At 34.6% G+C, this 15,397-nt stretch overlaps 1 protein-coding gene and 1 non-coding gene across 6 annotated transcripts in view; both read right to left on the bottom strand.

Moving 5' to 3' along the window:
• LOC144835261 (helicase domino-like) overlaps positions 1–15,397 on the bottom strand; it is a 32,502-nt gene that overhangs the window by 14,003 nt on the left and 3,102 nt on the right. For all 5 annotated transcript variants that reach the window (XM_078690324.1, XM_078690325.1, XM_078690326.1 and 2 more), the window contains 27 exons: positions 15,274–15,381; positions 14,750–14,964; positions 14,221–14,406; positions 13,781–13,921; positions 13,118–13,316; positions 12,515–12,729; positions 12,087–12,141; positions 11,598–11,816; positions 11,000–11,130; positions 10,456–10,551; positions 9,850–10,027; positions 9,462–9,598; positions 8,794–8,936; positions 8,086–8,305; positions 7,495–7,631; positions 7,038–7,224; positions 6,303–6,678; positions 5,890–6,092; positions 5,353–5,461; positions 4,486–4,701; positions 3,763–3,957; positions 2,995–3,461; positions 2,262–2,578; positions 1,757–1,956; positions 1,044–1,213; positions 574–770; positions 40–154 (listed from right to left, as the gene is read on the bottom strand). In XM_078690324.1, coding sequence (XP_078546450.1) covers positions 40–154; positions 574–770; positions 1,044–1,213; positions 1,757–1,956; positions 2,262–2,578; positions 2,995–3,461; positions 3,763–3,957; positions 4,486–4,701; positions 5,353–5,461; positions 5,890–6,092; positions 6,303–6,678; positions 7,038–7,224; positions 7,495–7,631; positions 8,086–8,305; positions 8,794–8,936; positions 9,462–9,598; positions 9,850–10,027; positions 10,456–10,551; positions 11,000–11,130; positions 11,598–11,816; positions 12,087–12,141; positions 12,515–12,729; positions 13,118–13,316; positions 13,781–13,921; positions 14,221–14,406; positions 14,750–14,964; positions 15,274–15,381 — 5,132 coding nt within the window. The remainder of the gene's footprint in view (positions 1–39; positions 155–573; positions 771–1,043; positions 1,214–1,756; positions 1,957–2,261; positions 2,579–2,994; positions 3,462–3,762; positions 3,958–4,485; positions 4,702–5,352; positions 5,462–5,889; positions 6,093–6,302; positions 6,679–7,037; positions 7,225–7,494; positions 7,632–8,085; positions 8,306–8,793; positions 8,937–9,461; positions 9,599–9,849; positions 10,028–10,455; positions 10,552–10,999; positions 11,131–11,597; positions 11,817–12,086; positions 12,142–12,514; positions 12,730–13,117; positions 13,317–13,780; positions 13,922–14,220; positions 14,407–14,749; positions 14,965–15,273; positions 15,382–15,397) is intronic.
• Positions 239–305, bottom strand: LOC144836527 (small nucleolar RNA SNORD52). The gene has a single exon (XR_013611354.1). It is a non-coding gene; the product is annotated as a small nucleolar RNA SNORD52 (small nucleolar RNA).

Below are 15,397 nucleotides of genomic sequence, written 5' to 3'. Positions count from 1 at the left end.
CCTTTTTTTCTTCCATTTTAAAACATTTACAATTATTACCTTTTTAAAGAATGCAGTAGTAAAGTTGCCACCTTCAATGGACACATCCGCTAGTAATCTCTTTTGGTGAGCTTTCTTTAGGATGTTTTCTTCTACTGTCATTTCACTAACAAGTCTGTTAGAGAAAAATAACATTGTAACATTCAATAGTATAATAAGGTCTTAAAAGTGATGGCTCATAATTTGGTCTATCAGGAAATGCTCAGTTAAAAATAAATATCTCCAAATTAAATTTTTCAGAGACTCTAGTCTGAATCATCATTGCATTTCAGAATTGGAAGAGATTTTAAGTAATTAAATGTATAGTTTTTAGTGCTGCAGTTTGGTGATGCTTTTACATGTTTTGCCAAACCCAACATTTATACACCCAAGTTCTTTTTAGAGGGAATCATTTAAAAAATGTTAGGTTCAGGAACAAAAGAAGGGATACTCTCATGGAGAAATTTGCTCTGCTTATATTGATGATTTGATTCGTAATGGTTTAGGTAGATAATTATATATGTGTTTTTTCCTTTCCTACTATATGCAACATACCTGTAGATATGGACATCTCTTGTTTGTCCAATCCTATGACAACGATCTTGAGCTTGGGCGTCCATTGTGGGATTCCAGTCACTATCGTAGAACACCACTGTATCGGCTCCCGTCAAGTTAATACCAAGACCACCGCTACGGGTCGACAAGATGAAACAAAAGATCCTTTTGTCCGCATTGAAACGTTCCATCAACATCTAAGTAAATATGTCAATAAGTTAGTATCTACTAAGAATATGCAATTTAACATCATTTCTGATACACAATGTAAACAAAAGAATGTAAACCTTATAAAGTTTCAACAATACATTATCTGTGAATTGCAAATACACTTTTAAAGGATGTTAATTTGTGGCCAGGTCCACGGCATGTGGGTACAATTGGACCCCCGCATGCTTTGGTAATTTGGCCAATAAAAATCAATTCATCAATTTAAATGTTTTACTAAAGATTAAAAGAAGGTACTGTACCTGTCGTGCTTCAACTTTAGTGGCACCATCCAACCTAAGATAAGTATGACCATGAAAGTTAAGGAACTTCTCAAGTACGTCCAACATCTTGGTCATCTGGGTGAATATTAATACTCTATGACCATTTGGTTTTAAACGTCGTAGCAATACATCTAATGTTTGCAGTTTGCCTGAAAAAAACAAGAATTTGTTTTAATATTCAATTCAAAGAACATTTATTAACGTCAAACGTTAGGTATATTGTCAAAGACTATTCTTCTCAAAGGTGGAAAGCCTGTTCACAAGACTCCCTCTAAAACCAACTCAGACAGCGTTGTACGACGATGCCCGACGATTCGTCTCATCGGGCGAAAATTAAACATGTCTAAAGTTTTTCCCACGACCTTAAAACTACACTCGACACTATCTCAAGACGGGATTCAACTCAGACAGCACAGACGACTCATGACGTTTTGTCGGGCCTCATCATAAAAAACTGTCTTTGTTGGCCTTAATATCTTAAGGCCAATTTGTACAGATAAGCAGTAATGGTAAAAAAAATATAGAATCTATGTTATTCCTTATGACCATTTACACACAACGCAGAGCGGACGGGCACGTTTCTACGTGGGACAAGCTAGGCATTTTTTCGCTTACCGTTACCGCTCGTCTGTGTAAATGGGCCATTATTCAACAAAGAGCTAAGGCATACTTGCTGCCAACAACACACTTACCACAATCATACTGTATAAGTCTTAGCTCTGGAAACTGCAGCCTATTAGCATTTTGTAAGTGATACAAGCATTTAGTCCTTGGGTTTAACTCATTGAATAGCACATCTTGAATGTAGTTATGATGCAAGGCTTCACTGAAATTTGCTGATGTGTGCAATGACACAGACGGCGCCCATACTGGGTTCACAGTCATCATAAACCTAAACAAAAACAAATATAAAAATCATGGTCAATAAAATTTTATTTTTATGCCTGGAATCTTGAGAATAGGTTTTAAGTTATTACAAATATTTAAGTAAATGCTCAGATGCATAAAATCGTCTTCAATTTCTTTTTTTTTCAGAGACTCTAGTCTGGATCATCAATGCATTTTACTTGGGAAAAACAAAACTATTGTTTAAAAAAAGGAACTTCTAAATGCCATGTAAACAAATAATAATAAATATGAATAATACAAATTTGTTATAAATAAAATATTTTTTTGAAAATATTTTTTTATGTTCACCTTTTAAAAATTGGTTGCAATTGTTTAATCTTAACTTCAGGTGTTTCTATAGAATCTTCCAAGAATTTTGTTGTTTTAAAGTAAAAATCGGAGCGGTTCGGCGTTGGATGATTGTGCGTGTTATAACAACTAAAATATCCAACACCACTAAAAACATTCTTAAGTTGCTGTGGTGTATCTAAGCAGTTAATGATGGAGACAGCACGGCAGAGGTCTTGTCCATACACAGGCTTGGCTCCACATCGCCAACTATTGATGTCTGCTATGCGTTGTAGAGTAGCCTTTTGTCTTTCTTCACGCTCTTTCACAATAGATTCCTGCAAAGAAATTAAATTTAAAAGTTGATATAACTGTCAATACAATTAAGCTCTGTCTACACTATCAAACTTTATGTTACAAACAAAATAATGTGATGTGCCATATATGGACATGATGATGTCATATCACTACCATATTTGGGCACATCACACTTTGATAGTGTAGACAGAGCTTTACAATTGTCGAGGTGAATTCTTTTAGTTGAATTTTTATAAAGTGTCATTTATTCATTTAAGATAAGATAATGAAATTTATAAAGTGCACATTTCCACAAATTGCTCAAGGCACTTGTAAAACCATAACAAATATGGTGTTGCTTTCCAAAGCAAAGTCAAGTGAGTGAGTAAGTGGGTTAGAATTAGTTCATTTCATTGTTCAAGTACAAGTGAAAAGTTTTAATGGTGGTCCAACTTACAAGGTACAGTGGAGACTTCTTAGGATCAGATTCAGTTATTTTTCCTCTACTAGATCTCGTTCTTCCTTTTGCCAAACTTGTCGTACTCGTCTTCGGCGTCGTCATCGACGTAACAACCGTCGCAGCGGTTCCAGATGCTGCTTTTGTCGTAATGGTATCAGACGTCGTCGTGGTATCTTTTGGTTTTGAATCCGAAGATGAAACGGATTTGGCGACATCCGTCAGACGGATGGCAGTTGCTGGAGACACCATAGCCATCGGTGTTGAATCCTTACGCGACATTGTCGTGGAGACATTTGCAACAGAGTTCGTTTTTAAAGAAGGATGGCTTAAAATAAGACTAGCAGCCGAGTTCTGATTAGAGCTGGGTTGTGAAGCTACCTTCAACACTAACCCGCTTGTTGTTACAGTTTTAGTTTGTGAATGGGCTAATGTTACAGTTGGTAATGGTGATGATACCACAGTTGCTGTAAAAGATAAAAATGACAACTTCATAAATATACCATCAATTCTGAAATCTTTAAAATTTATTCCATACAGAAAGCAGATCAATAGTGTGCAGTTTATGAAGCTTCTGTGATGACATTGCTTAAGCTCTGTCTACACTATCAAACTAGTTTGACAAAAAAGTGTGATGTGCCCAAATATGTAGTGGTATGCCCAAATATGTAGTGGTATGCCCAAATATGATAGTGATATGACATCATCATGTCCATATATGGGCACATCACATGAGAAAATCTTATAATTAGTAAACTTCCTACTTACCTTTTGAAAGAATAGAGGTAGATGAAGCGGGAAGGTTGTCCGTGTTGAGAGGAGACACACGTACCACCGGTCTTAACGAAGCAGGTAGGTTGCTACTAAGTTGGATCTTACCAGATGATGATACGGTATTCACTGCACTTAACAATTGAGTAGCTGCTGTTGATGACTTAATTACATGACCACTACTTGAATTAACTGTTGGTAGAAAACCACAAAATATTGATATAAATGATCATATAATAAATGTTAATAAGTTGATATCATTAATGTTCATATAATAAATGTTGATAAGTTGATATCATTATGTTGATATAATAAATGTTGATAAGTTGATATCATTAATGTTCATATAATAAATGTTGTTAAGTTGATATCATTAATGTTCATATAATAAATGTTGTTAACATCATTATTGTTAAAATTTAGTATAGGAAACAGGACATTATATATGTAATCCTCTAGAAGCTTTCAAGAACACATCATTTGTGAATTGCAAGTGCTTTTAAAGGATGTTAATTTGTGGCCAGGTCCACAGCATGTGGGTACAATTGGACCCCCGCATGCTTTGGTAATTTGGCCAATAAAAATAGCATTTATTTTTTTTAAATATCAACAATATCAACAACATCCACATATCTCTATTATATTTTAAAATTGTAAAAACAATCGTTACAGTTATAATATTGATAATAAAAAAGCAACACAACGGGGGGACATACTAACCTCCAGACGTGGTAATAAGAAGCTGTGTTCTCGGTGATTGTGCGGTGCTGGTGCGTAAACCTTGCGTCAGCAACTGGATTTGTGAGGACCCAGGTCGACTGGTTGTAAGTATTTGTTGATTGGTGGATGACTGGCCAACCTGAGTGGTCGTTGCCAGCTGGACACCTCGTAAAATTTGTTGACCGCTAGCAGTCTGAACAATTTGCACTATACCACCTATCAATTACAAAAAACCATATTACTTATTCACAACAACATTTATTTTTTTCTCTTTCAAAGTAAACAAAATAACAATTTAAATATAAATAATTAAGAGGCAAAACTCTCGAAGTAATAACATTTGAAGGTCTCCCTTCAATTAATTAACGCTTTGTATATTTTTTTCAATGTTTTAATATATATTTCTTAAATGTTGTTATTGTATCCCATTTTGAGGTCTGAGAAAACATTATCTGATTTCTCAGTTCGTGAGCAGGGATTGTGGTTGCTTTAGGCTGTAATATGCCTCAGTACAGGGGAGTAGCCTGTATGCTGCATCTTGCAAGCCATTGCACTACAACTGGATAAACACATGTAAAGCTCTGTCCACACTATCAAACTTTATGCGACAACAAAATGTGATGTCCCCATATTTAAGCATATCACTACCATATTTGGGCACATCAGTTTTTTGTCAACTAATTCAACAAAAAGATGTGCCCAAATATGTTAGTAATATGACATGATATGCCCAAATATGGTAGTGATATGACAATCATGTTCATATATGAGCACATCACATTTTTTTTTTTCAAATAAATTTGATAAAGTGTACACAGAGCTTAAGGCATACTAATGGTTAAAAATACATTTCATAAGTTTTCCTACCTTGTGGCAATTGGCGTAGTTGACTAGCTGGCAGAGCTATCCTTGTCCCATGCTGGCCCTGTAGTTGCACCGTGATCGGATGCGTTAAAAACTGAGCACGACCACCACCCTGTTGAGAACAACCAATTTACAAAGTTGGATATTAGGAATTTATAAATAGTAACAAAGTGTATAAAACCAAAGAGAGAAAACCTACATTTTTTTAAAACACAATTTTCTCATAAGAGCTAATAAGAGTAATGTACGTCAACAACAGTGATACAAGCAGTTATATTAAATTCATGTAAAGCTCTGTATACAAACTAGTTTGACAAAAAAAGTGTGATGTGGCCAAACATGGTAGCGATATTCCCAAATATGGTAGCAATATGACATCATCATGTCCATATATGGGCACATCACATTTTATTTTTTTGTCACATAAAGACAGACAGACAGACAGACAGAGCGATTTATTGCTTAATGATCAGTTCCTTCAATGGAACGGGATAGGCCAACCTCACTAAAGCTGGTATTAAATAAATAAACAAATCTCACCTGAGGCTGGAGTATAAGCCGTTGTTGTAAAACGCCACTGGAGGGTATCGTGTAGCCAGGTAGCTGCTGCAACTGCGTGGTTGTTGGAACTGTTTGCGGTGAAACCAAGGTGACTGAAGAGGGCGCACTAATGGTACTAGCAGCTGTAGATACTGTTGTGCTTGCATTTGTTACATGCTGACTAGATACAGACAACACCAAACCTTTAAAAAAAAATGAATAATAAATAATTTATAAATGGGCTCGTTTTACAGTTTTATGTATATACACTTTACTTGGTACTTGGTGGTTGTCCTCTTAAATACTCCACAAGGATGTCTGACAAAGAGGCCTTGGAAAGTGGCTTATTAATTGGACACATCTCTGTAACAGTAGGCTACTTTATACCACACAGCAATATGCAAACAATTTACCTTGCGGCGTTGTTGACGCTCGTTGAAGGATGGTACCAGTTGACGTCTTAATTAGAACGTGACTTACAGCAGGCGAGGCTGACCGTATAACGGGCGTGGCCTGAGTAATGGTCGCACTCGCAGTGGTAGTTGTAACAGGGGTTGAAGCGGCCGGAGAAGGTGATGCTCGACCGGTTTCTTTACTTGGAATGTGACTGAAGAGTTTGCCAGGTTTTACCCTGACTTTGTTTGGTCTCGCTGGGGGTTCAGGTAGGGAATCGATCTCTTCTATTAGAGGTCTTGGGGTTTGTAGTTGCTTGATTCTGTGTGCAGCATATGCAGCTAAGTTTAGTTCATGATCAGCTAAACACAAGTTAAATGATTCAAACTTTATTTGCTGCAAAAAAAATTTTTAAATATTTATAACATTACTTGCAAAAAAAGAATCTTAATATTATAAAATGTTTTTTAAACAAACTTACAGCACAAAATTAAACAAACCTTGAATTGTTTTAAATATTTTTCACCAACACGTATAAACTTTCTTTCGAATCTCAATATTGTAATAACTGAACACTTTCAACTTAAATGTTATTTATAAAATGTTCTACTCTACAATATGCTTGTCAAAACTGTTTTGTTGTTTTAAAACTTTACAACATGGGTTGACAATTTCAAAATTAATGTTGTTTCTTAGAATGTTCATGAAGAAAAGTTAGCAAATCTTTAAAATTTAAGAAAATGAAAATAAATTACCTTAAATGGATCATACTCAAGTGCTTTGACTACCAAGGCAGCAGTCCTGTACACAATCCCTGCCATAGTGAGTGACGACACGATTGGTCTCAACTCAAACAAGTCTGGATGGTTACACACTTTTCGTAATTGCATTAAAACATTTATAACACTCAAAAACTGTCCACTAGCTACAGTTTCTTTTGTTCTAAAAACAGAGAAAAACAAAATTGAATTTCTTTTTAATATACACATCTTAGGAAAAACATTTTATAATGTTGGAAAATTGAATTGAAAATTTAAATATGTTTGAACAGATTGTATCCTTTAGCAGGTATCAGAATAGAAACATAGAATTCTTTCCAATGTTTATCCAAAGGACTGGTTAATATCTCCCCTATGAAACGGCCAATGTGAAAATGGTTACGGTATCACTTGGTAGCTGGAGGGGATTTAAGAATCTACCTAATTAACTTACTTAGTTCTAGACATGAAATCTTCATAGAGGTAGCGTTGTCTCTTGGATAATCTGCAGGTTACAATATGTTCATATTTCTTTGGTAGCTGTTTTTCAACTTCAATTTTCAATCGACGTAACAGAAATGGTCTCAAAACCTAGGGAAAACAATTTATATTGTTTGAAATTTGTAATACCTTCAAAGTATGAACAGAACTGGGCCAGCGTCCGTCTACTAACCAACCAAATGGTCATTTGGTCAACATAGCACTACAGGTACAACACAGAACTTTAAAGAACCCAGTACTGGTCTATTCAGCTCCTGTCGCTGTGGACAGCCGAACAGATGCCGTTAGGTGGCAGCGGTCGACAGGAAGGGACCCTTAGGGGAGTATAACGTTGTGGTATGTGTCGTCCACACCTGTGCGCAATTCAGCCCAGTAGGCTGCAAGTCACAGGTTATTCCCCATTTACCTTACAGTACTCAACAGAGAAACCAATTTATTCTAGATTCCCACCTCTACACCTTCAATTTGTTTACACCCACCCTCAGATTTGTTTAAGCTACATCCCTGAAGACAACAGATAACCTGTATTGCATCAAGTACCTACCTTATGCAGCCGTTTTATCAAGCCTTCATTATAATCCGTATTCCCTTCTATCATTCCCGTCACTGGGTTTGCAAACCATTCCTTGAATTCCCGATGGGATTGGAAGACATGGGGCATAAGGAAATGCATAAGGGACCAGAGCTCCATCAGACTGTTTTGAAGAGGTGTACCTGTGAGTAGCAGACGACGCTGACTGTTGAAATTCAATAACGTTTGCCACCTACAAACACAATGAAAGGTATGATTGTAAATGTTAAATCTGGTTTGTAATTAACAATGTGTAAATATATGACCCTGTGTGTTGTAATCTCGTAATTCGTACCATTGGTTAATAAAGAGAATTATTTACATACAATGAAAGGTAAATTGTAATATCTTTAGGGCTATTCATAATTTTTTTGTGAAAAAAAAAAAAAAATGAGTCAAATGAGAAGCATGAATGAATAAGTGTTGATAAGTTCAAATTGTATCCTTTAGCAGGTATCAGAATAGAAACATAGAATTCTTTCCAATGTTTATCCAAAGGACTGGTTAATATCTCCCCTATGAAACGGCCAATGTGAGAATGGTTACGATCTCACTTGGTAGCTGGAGGGGATGTTCTTCAATTTATTTGTAGTTCCTTTCTATTCAAAGCAAGAACTTGCATCACGATAGAAGATTGATTCACTAACAACATAAATAATTTATAATAATAATAATACAAACCTTTGCGATTTAAAGTTTTTAATATTTTGTGCTTCATCTAATATAAGATATTTCCACTTTTTTCTTCTAAACGCTTGATGGTCCTGAATCACTAATTGATAAGAAGTGATACAAACATGGAATGCATTGCACTTTGTCCAACCCTACAAAAAGATAACAATATTGAACCTAAAGCTCGGTCTACACTATCAAACTAGTTTGACATGCTCAAATATGGTAGTGATATGCTTAAATATGGCAGTGATAGTGATATATATCATGTCCATATTTGGGCACATCACATTTTTTGTCACATAAAGTTTGATAGTGTGGACAGAGCTTAACTTGCAATATTCTTTGATTTCAAATTAGTTACAGATTGTATCATTTGGCAGGATCTAGAATAGAATTATAAACATCAATGTTTTGCTTTCATTTGAATAATTATATATTGTTTATGTATCCTTTAGCAGGTATCAGAATAGAAACATAGAATTCTTTCCAATGTTTATCCAAAGGACTGGTTAATATCTCCCCTATGAAACGGCCAATGTGAGAATGGTTACGATCTCACTTGGTAGCTGGAGGGGATTAGTAAATAAACACATTAGAATTTGTGACCAGAAGCTTACTAGGTGTTTATGACTAAGTTTATCATGATCATTGATTTAAGTATGGTGGCAACTCACCTGTCGTTTCTGCTTCCTTTCTTTTTGGTTGCCAAAATAAGTTAGAATTTTAAAAGCAGGACACCATTTCTTTAATTCCATCTCCCAATTTAACATCACACTAGTAGGAACCACAATTAGATGAGGTCCCCATATACCTGTACAAAACAATTCATTTAACATTACACTAGTAGGAACAACAATAAAATGCGGTCCTCATATACCTGTACAAAACAATTCATTCAAAGAATGATTAAATAACACCATTAATTATACCTTTGCAAAAAGAAAACTATATAGACTGTAAAAAAAATACTGTATAACACTATTAATCATACCTTTGCGAAAACAAAATGATATAGGTTATAAAATACTGTAATTGTTACGGCTAAAATAAGTATACACTCACCTTCTTCACAAGCAAGATGTGCTAGTACTGCTATTGTTTGTATTGTTTTGCCTAAACCCATTTCATCAGCTAATATACCATTCAGTCGCTTCTCGTGCATTGTCACAAGCCAGTCTAAACCAATGTGCTGGTACTCACGTAATGTATGTCGAAGCAGAAATGGAACTTTTGTTTTAACCTGAAAAGAAATACACATGTTTGGTTATGAAATATAATTCTCATTGCATATGTTGTCAAAATCTTGATTACATAGGTTTCATTATTTTTGGTATTTTTTCCCCAATTTCATTTCTATTTATCTATCAACCTCCTCAGAGTATGAGATCTTACAATATGGCACTTAACTGAGTACTGAACCTTTCTTTAACAAAATGAGCTAACGTATGTAAATTCTTACTTTGAAATAATTGTTTAAACCACAGAATGTCAAAGAACATTTTTTAACCAAACTGTTTTCCCCTTTTATTAATTCTCTCAATGAAACGTTAATTTTTATAAAAATTGTTAATGAACTTAAACAGTTACAAAGTATTAATGTTTACATAATTAAAAACAAAAGCTTTTTGAAAAAAGACGAAACATTTGTAATAATCTCAAGAACCTTACCGCAGTGGTTTCTAGTGTATATCCTGTTGGTTGGATACTCTGAGCAGTGGCTGCAAACTCTGTTATCTCATTATTTGGACTGCTATCACTTGAACTCTGACAAAACAAAAGTTTAATGACTATGAAAATATATACATAGACGTCAAAGATAAACTTTATTGTTGTGAAGTGTAAATACTATACATTATGAAAAGTCTTTCTTGGAAAAATAAGATAAAGAATATGTAAATACAGTTTATCAATGATGGTAGGAGTCAACGGAAACACGTTTGTAAACTAGTTTTCATTGTACAGCCATGCAATAAATGTTAACATCGGGTAAACTTAAAAGATTTTATTGTTTTATTATGCATTTTGGAAACACGGCAAACATTTTGAAATTTTGTACATTTATTCACATCATCACCTAAAAAGTTGGAAAGCTCTGAAAAAAATCCATAAAAACAGCAGCTGATATAAACTACCGTACTTAAAAACTGTTTTATTATTTTGTCAATTCATCCATTTGTACATATCTTAATACATTTTAAACCTTATTACCTACCTCTTCAGTTGGTTGCTTATTTTCTTTGTCTGGATTAAGTAAGTACTCAATGTCCATTGCTTCCTTACTCTCTTCCTCTTTATCTTCAATATCTTCCAATTCATCATATTCGTCAGATTCTTCTGTATCTTCTATAAAAACAAACGGAATATTTTTATTTATTATAAATATTAAAAGATACAGTGATTATGTTTAAATAAGGTTTTGTTTCATCAAATGACAAAAGTCGCTATGATTGATGTATCCTTTAGCAGGTATCGGAATTGAAACATAGAATTCTTTCCAATGTTTATCCAAAGGACTGGTTAATATCTCCTCTATGAAACGGCCAATGTGAGAATGGTTACGGTTTCACTTGGTAGCTGGAGAGGACTAGTAAGTCTTATGCCTCTTACAATTTAAAATACAACAGCAAATTATCAGTACTTTACTTTTAGATAAATAAAGAAATGAATTAAAGACACTGTTGTGGAAACTGTACATGTTTCACCTATTTCAATAGTTATTCTTTTCATGTTGTGCTGTGAGACCCCGGTAAAGAACGCTTTATAAATGTTCGTTATTATTATAATTATTTATTAAAGGGCAATGAGCTCACCTTCAGTAATAGTGTCATCATCATAATCATCCTCTTGTTCATCATCATCATCACTATCTAACTCCGCCTCAAACTCGTCATCATACGCCCCAGCATATTTCTTCATTAGATCTTCAATAGATAGCTCTCCCTCGGCAGCTAGTTCATCTAATTCTGCCTTGTGGTCTTGACTTCCCTCTGCGTCTTCTTGTTCTTCCAATGTTTCTTCGTCATCAACAACTTTTTAAAAAATTAAAATTATTTAGGATTGAAATTACATTTTTTATTATCTAAAAGATGTACTATACCAATTGTTAAATTGTATCCTTTAGCAGGTATCAGAATAGAAACATAGAATTCTTTCCAATGTTTATCCAAAGGACTGGTTAATATCTCCCCTATGAAACGGCCAATGTGAGAATGGTAACGGTATCACTTGGTAGCTGGAGGGGATTTAAAGCAAGTCTATTGTTTTACTAATTTAACTTTGTAAGTTTAAATCATACTCACCACTAGCCTCCTCTTCATCATCAGTTGGTACAAACTCATTGTCTTCTTTTGATTCCTGAAACAAATTAAAATCAAATGTAAAAATAAAAAGCAACGTAACTAATGGCAACCGTACGACCGTAATTGATTCTATGCTTTGTTCTTTATTTAAATTTATTCAAGAAGACTAAAAAATCGGAAATGAGGAAGAGCAACAATATAATATAATAAAAGAAATGAAAATAAAATCATGTAATCTTTATTAATTCAGACATTTAGTCAGCAGTCATGGAATTCCTTAAAAAGTTAATTTTTAATTGAAAGTAAAGGTCATATATTCTTCAGCAAGTTGCACAACGTATGATATTAGAAAATGAGGTTTACCACACAATGCTGTATTTTGGCCATCTGGTTTTGGAAAATTTGGCTGTACACCCAAAGTATGTTACCTTTGTTGGGGCTTTACTTGCGTCCAATTCAGCAGGTTTTTCTAGTATTTCAGGTGGTAGACTATCTAGTAGTTCTTGTATAGGTAACTGACTTTCCTTCTCAAGTAATTGCAACTCATTCTCTTCTGATTCTACGTTTGTTCCCGCCTCTTCTTCTTCCACTCGTATTGTCGTTTCATCGTCTGACTCTTCATCTTCAGGTTGGAACTCCGCATCTGAATAAATAACAAAATTAATGTCAAAGCTCCAGGAAGTCCTTCATTGCTTCTTTTATTTTATTTTTATTTTATTCAGTCAAAACCAACAGCGATAATTACCACACACAGTTTTGAAACCATAACAACTTCAATAAAAACTTATGTTTGAAGTGTATAAAGTATTCTACAATAATGGTGATACTGTAATGTTAGTATGTATCCTTTAGCAGGTATCGGAATAGAAACACAGAATTCTTTCCAATGTTTATCCAAAGGACTGGTTAATATCTCCCCTATGAAACGGCCAATGTGAAAATGGTTACGGTATCACTTGGTAGCTGGAGGGGATGCTAATGACCTATGTACTAATAAACATTCAATTTTTAAGTGAAATTGCTAGACTTACCATCTTTTGGAGTTTCACCTATAGACCTTGTCGGGCTTGATGGTACAGATCCTATAGATGAGCCAGTAGTACTGACATTCAAGCCTTCTGTTAGCCAGGAGGAATACTTCTCAGTTTGTCCAACAATGAAATCAAGTTGTAAATCAAGAGCCTTCTTCCTTCGCTCATCTAATCGACTTTGTTGTTTGTATTGCACTACCTATAAAACAAGAAAACGAAAATGACAAAAAAAATGATAAAAAACATTATTTTAAGAGAGTGGGTGGGTACCAATAAAAATTGGATGCAAATATTGAGTCTTGAAAACAAACATAAATAAATATCCATTATAATGTAAGATCAAATTAAATACAAAAGAAAGTGGTAGCCTTTCTTTTGAGAGTGATAATCTATTAATTTACGAAGCATTTTACGAGCCAGACATTAAAATGTCAATGCTAGCCCCTGCCAATGCTTCGATGGAGTACAATCATTCTTGATAAGTTGATATAGGAATGAATCTCACTGTAAAATCTTGTTGACTTCCTCCCTACCCTTTGTACAGGCTATCCACCCACTGTAACATAGGAATTTCTTTGTGCGATTGGCTCTTGACCACCCTTTGTATTGGCTATACTGTAACATAAGAATATCTTCATTACGATTGCTTCTATCTAAACTAACCTTTTCTATATTTGACCAGAACTGTTTAATTTCTTTGGCAATGTTGCTGGCTATCTTCCGCATTCTGCCGGCTTCATCTCGTTCAGCTTTCAGCATTTTAGATCGCTGTTCTTGGTGATGCTTAGCAACAGCTCTTGCCATCTATCAAGAAAGAGTAGTGTTAACAGAGGATAGTTCCCATGCAAAAGTTTCCTCAATTTGAGAGGCGGCCATTTTGGTCACTAATTATATTCATTAACGCTTTGCTTTCATTTGAATAATTATAAATTGTTTATGTATGTATCCTTTAGCAGGTATCAGAATAGAAACATAGAATTCTTTCCAATGTTTATCCAAAGGACTGGTTATTATCTCCCCTATGAAACGGCCAATGTGAGAATGGCTACGATCTCACTTGGTAGCTGGAGGGGATGACTTTTACTGAATTGTAATAGTTTTACCTTTCGTGATGTAGCCTTTTTCCAACGTCTCTCACCAGCAAAATCTGCAGCTAGCCATTGCATCTCCTCAAGTAGGTAATCCCAGTGAGTCTTGTGCCTTGGTGGTTCCTGTACCTTAGGCAGCCGACGGGCAGACCACACACCTTCTTTTCTTAACTGACCTATTCTCTGCATAACATGGGCCTCCTACAAATGTTAGAACACCAAAAGACCTTGTCTGAATCACATACTATCATTTACATTATTGTAATCTTTAACATAAGTGAGATGTATATTATAATTAAAAAGTTGAATAAGTGGAAAATGTATAAGTAATCAATAACCTTGCAATACTGTTACATTTTAATGGTTTTTTATGCCTTTCTGAAGGTTTAAATGTAATGTATCTTTTTTAATGTTTCAATATTTGTAATACAATATTTCCAGACTTTTGTCTGCTTTTCGTAAATGTTTATACATGAATAATCAAATAAATGTTAACATTATTTATCATTGTTCTGTAACATTTTAATTAAAAAATATTTATTACCTGTTTAGCACGTTCTACAATTTTCTCCTGCGCACCGATGCCCACTAGCACGTTTTGACGTCCAAGAGGATGGCGCACTCCTGATGGTGGCGTCAACTTCCTCATTGATGATGGCGTTACGCTTTTTTGGGATGACATGATGGACGATGTGGGCGTAGGCGTTGATATAAGATTTGTTGGCCGTGATGGAAATTGATTGGATGCATTTGTAGGTTCTATAGAACAAGGAAATCAATGTATTGTAACTGTAACGAGTGAATATGAAAATGGCAAAAAAATATATTTAGTAAACATAGATTGTGTTTACAATCAGGTATTAGATTTAGCAACATTGTCCTAAAAAAATTTGTATTAGTATTGTAAGATCAAATTAAATACAAAAGAAAGCAGTTACCTTACTTTTGAGAGTGATAATCTATTAATTTACGAAGCATTTTACGAGCCAGACATTAAAATGTCAATGCTAGCCCCTGCCAATGCTTCGATGTTGAATTTAATATAATTAAAATAGACGAATGATTTACCAGTTTTTTTGTGTTTGGTTTCTGATGGTATAGACAGGCTGGTTGATACAGGTGTGGTTGCAGTCTTTGCAACCTCTAAAGTTACTTCTAGTCTGGATTCTACACCACCTAAACAAATAGAAAG

Source organism: Antedon bifida, chromosome 2 (assembly GCF_963402885.1).
Source record: "Antedon bifida chromosome 2, ecAntBifi1.1, whole genome shotgun sequence".
In the NCBI taxonomy this organism is placed as follows: domain Eukaryota; kingdom Metazoa; phylum Echinodermata; class Crinoidea; order Comatulida; family Antedonidae; genus Antedon; species Antedon bifida.
Note: the sequence above shows the minus strand (reverse complement) of the source record. Positions and strands in the feature narration are given on the sequence as shown.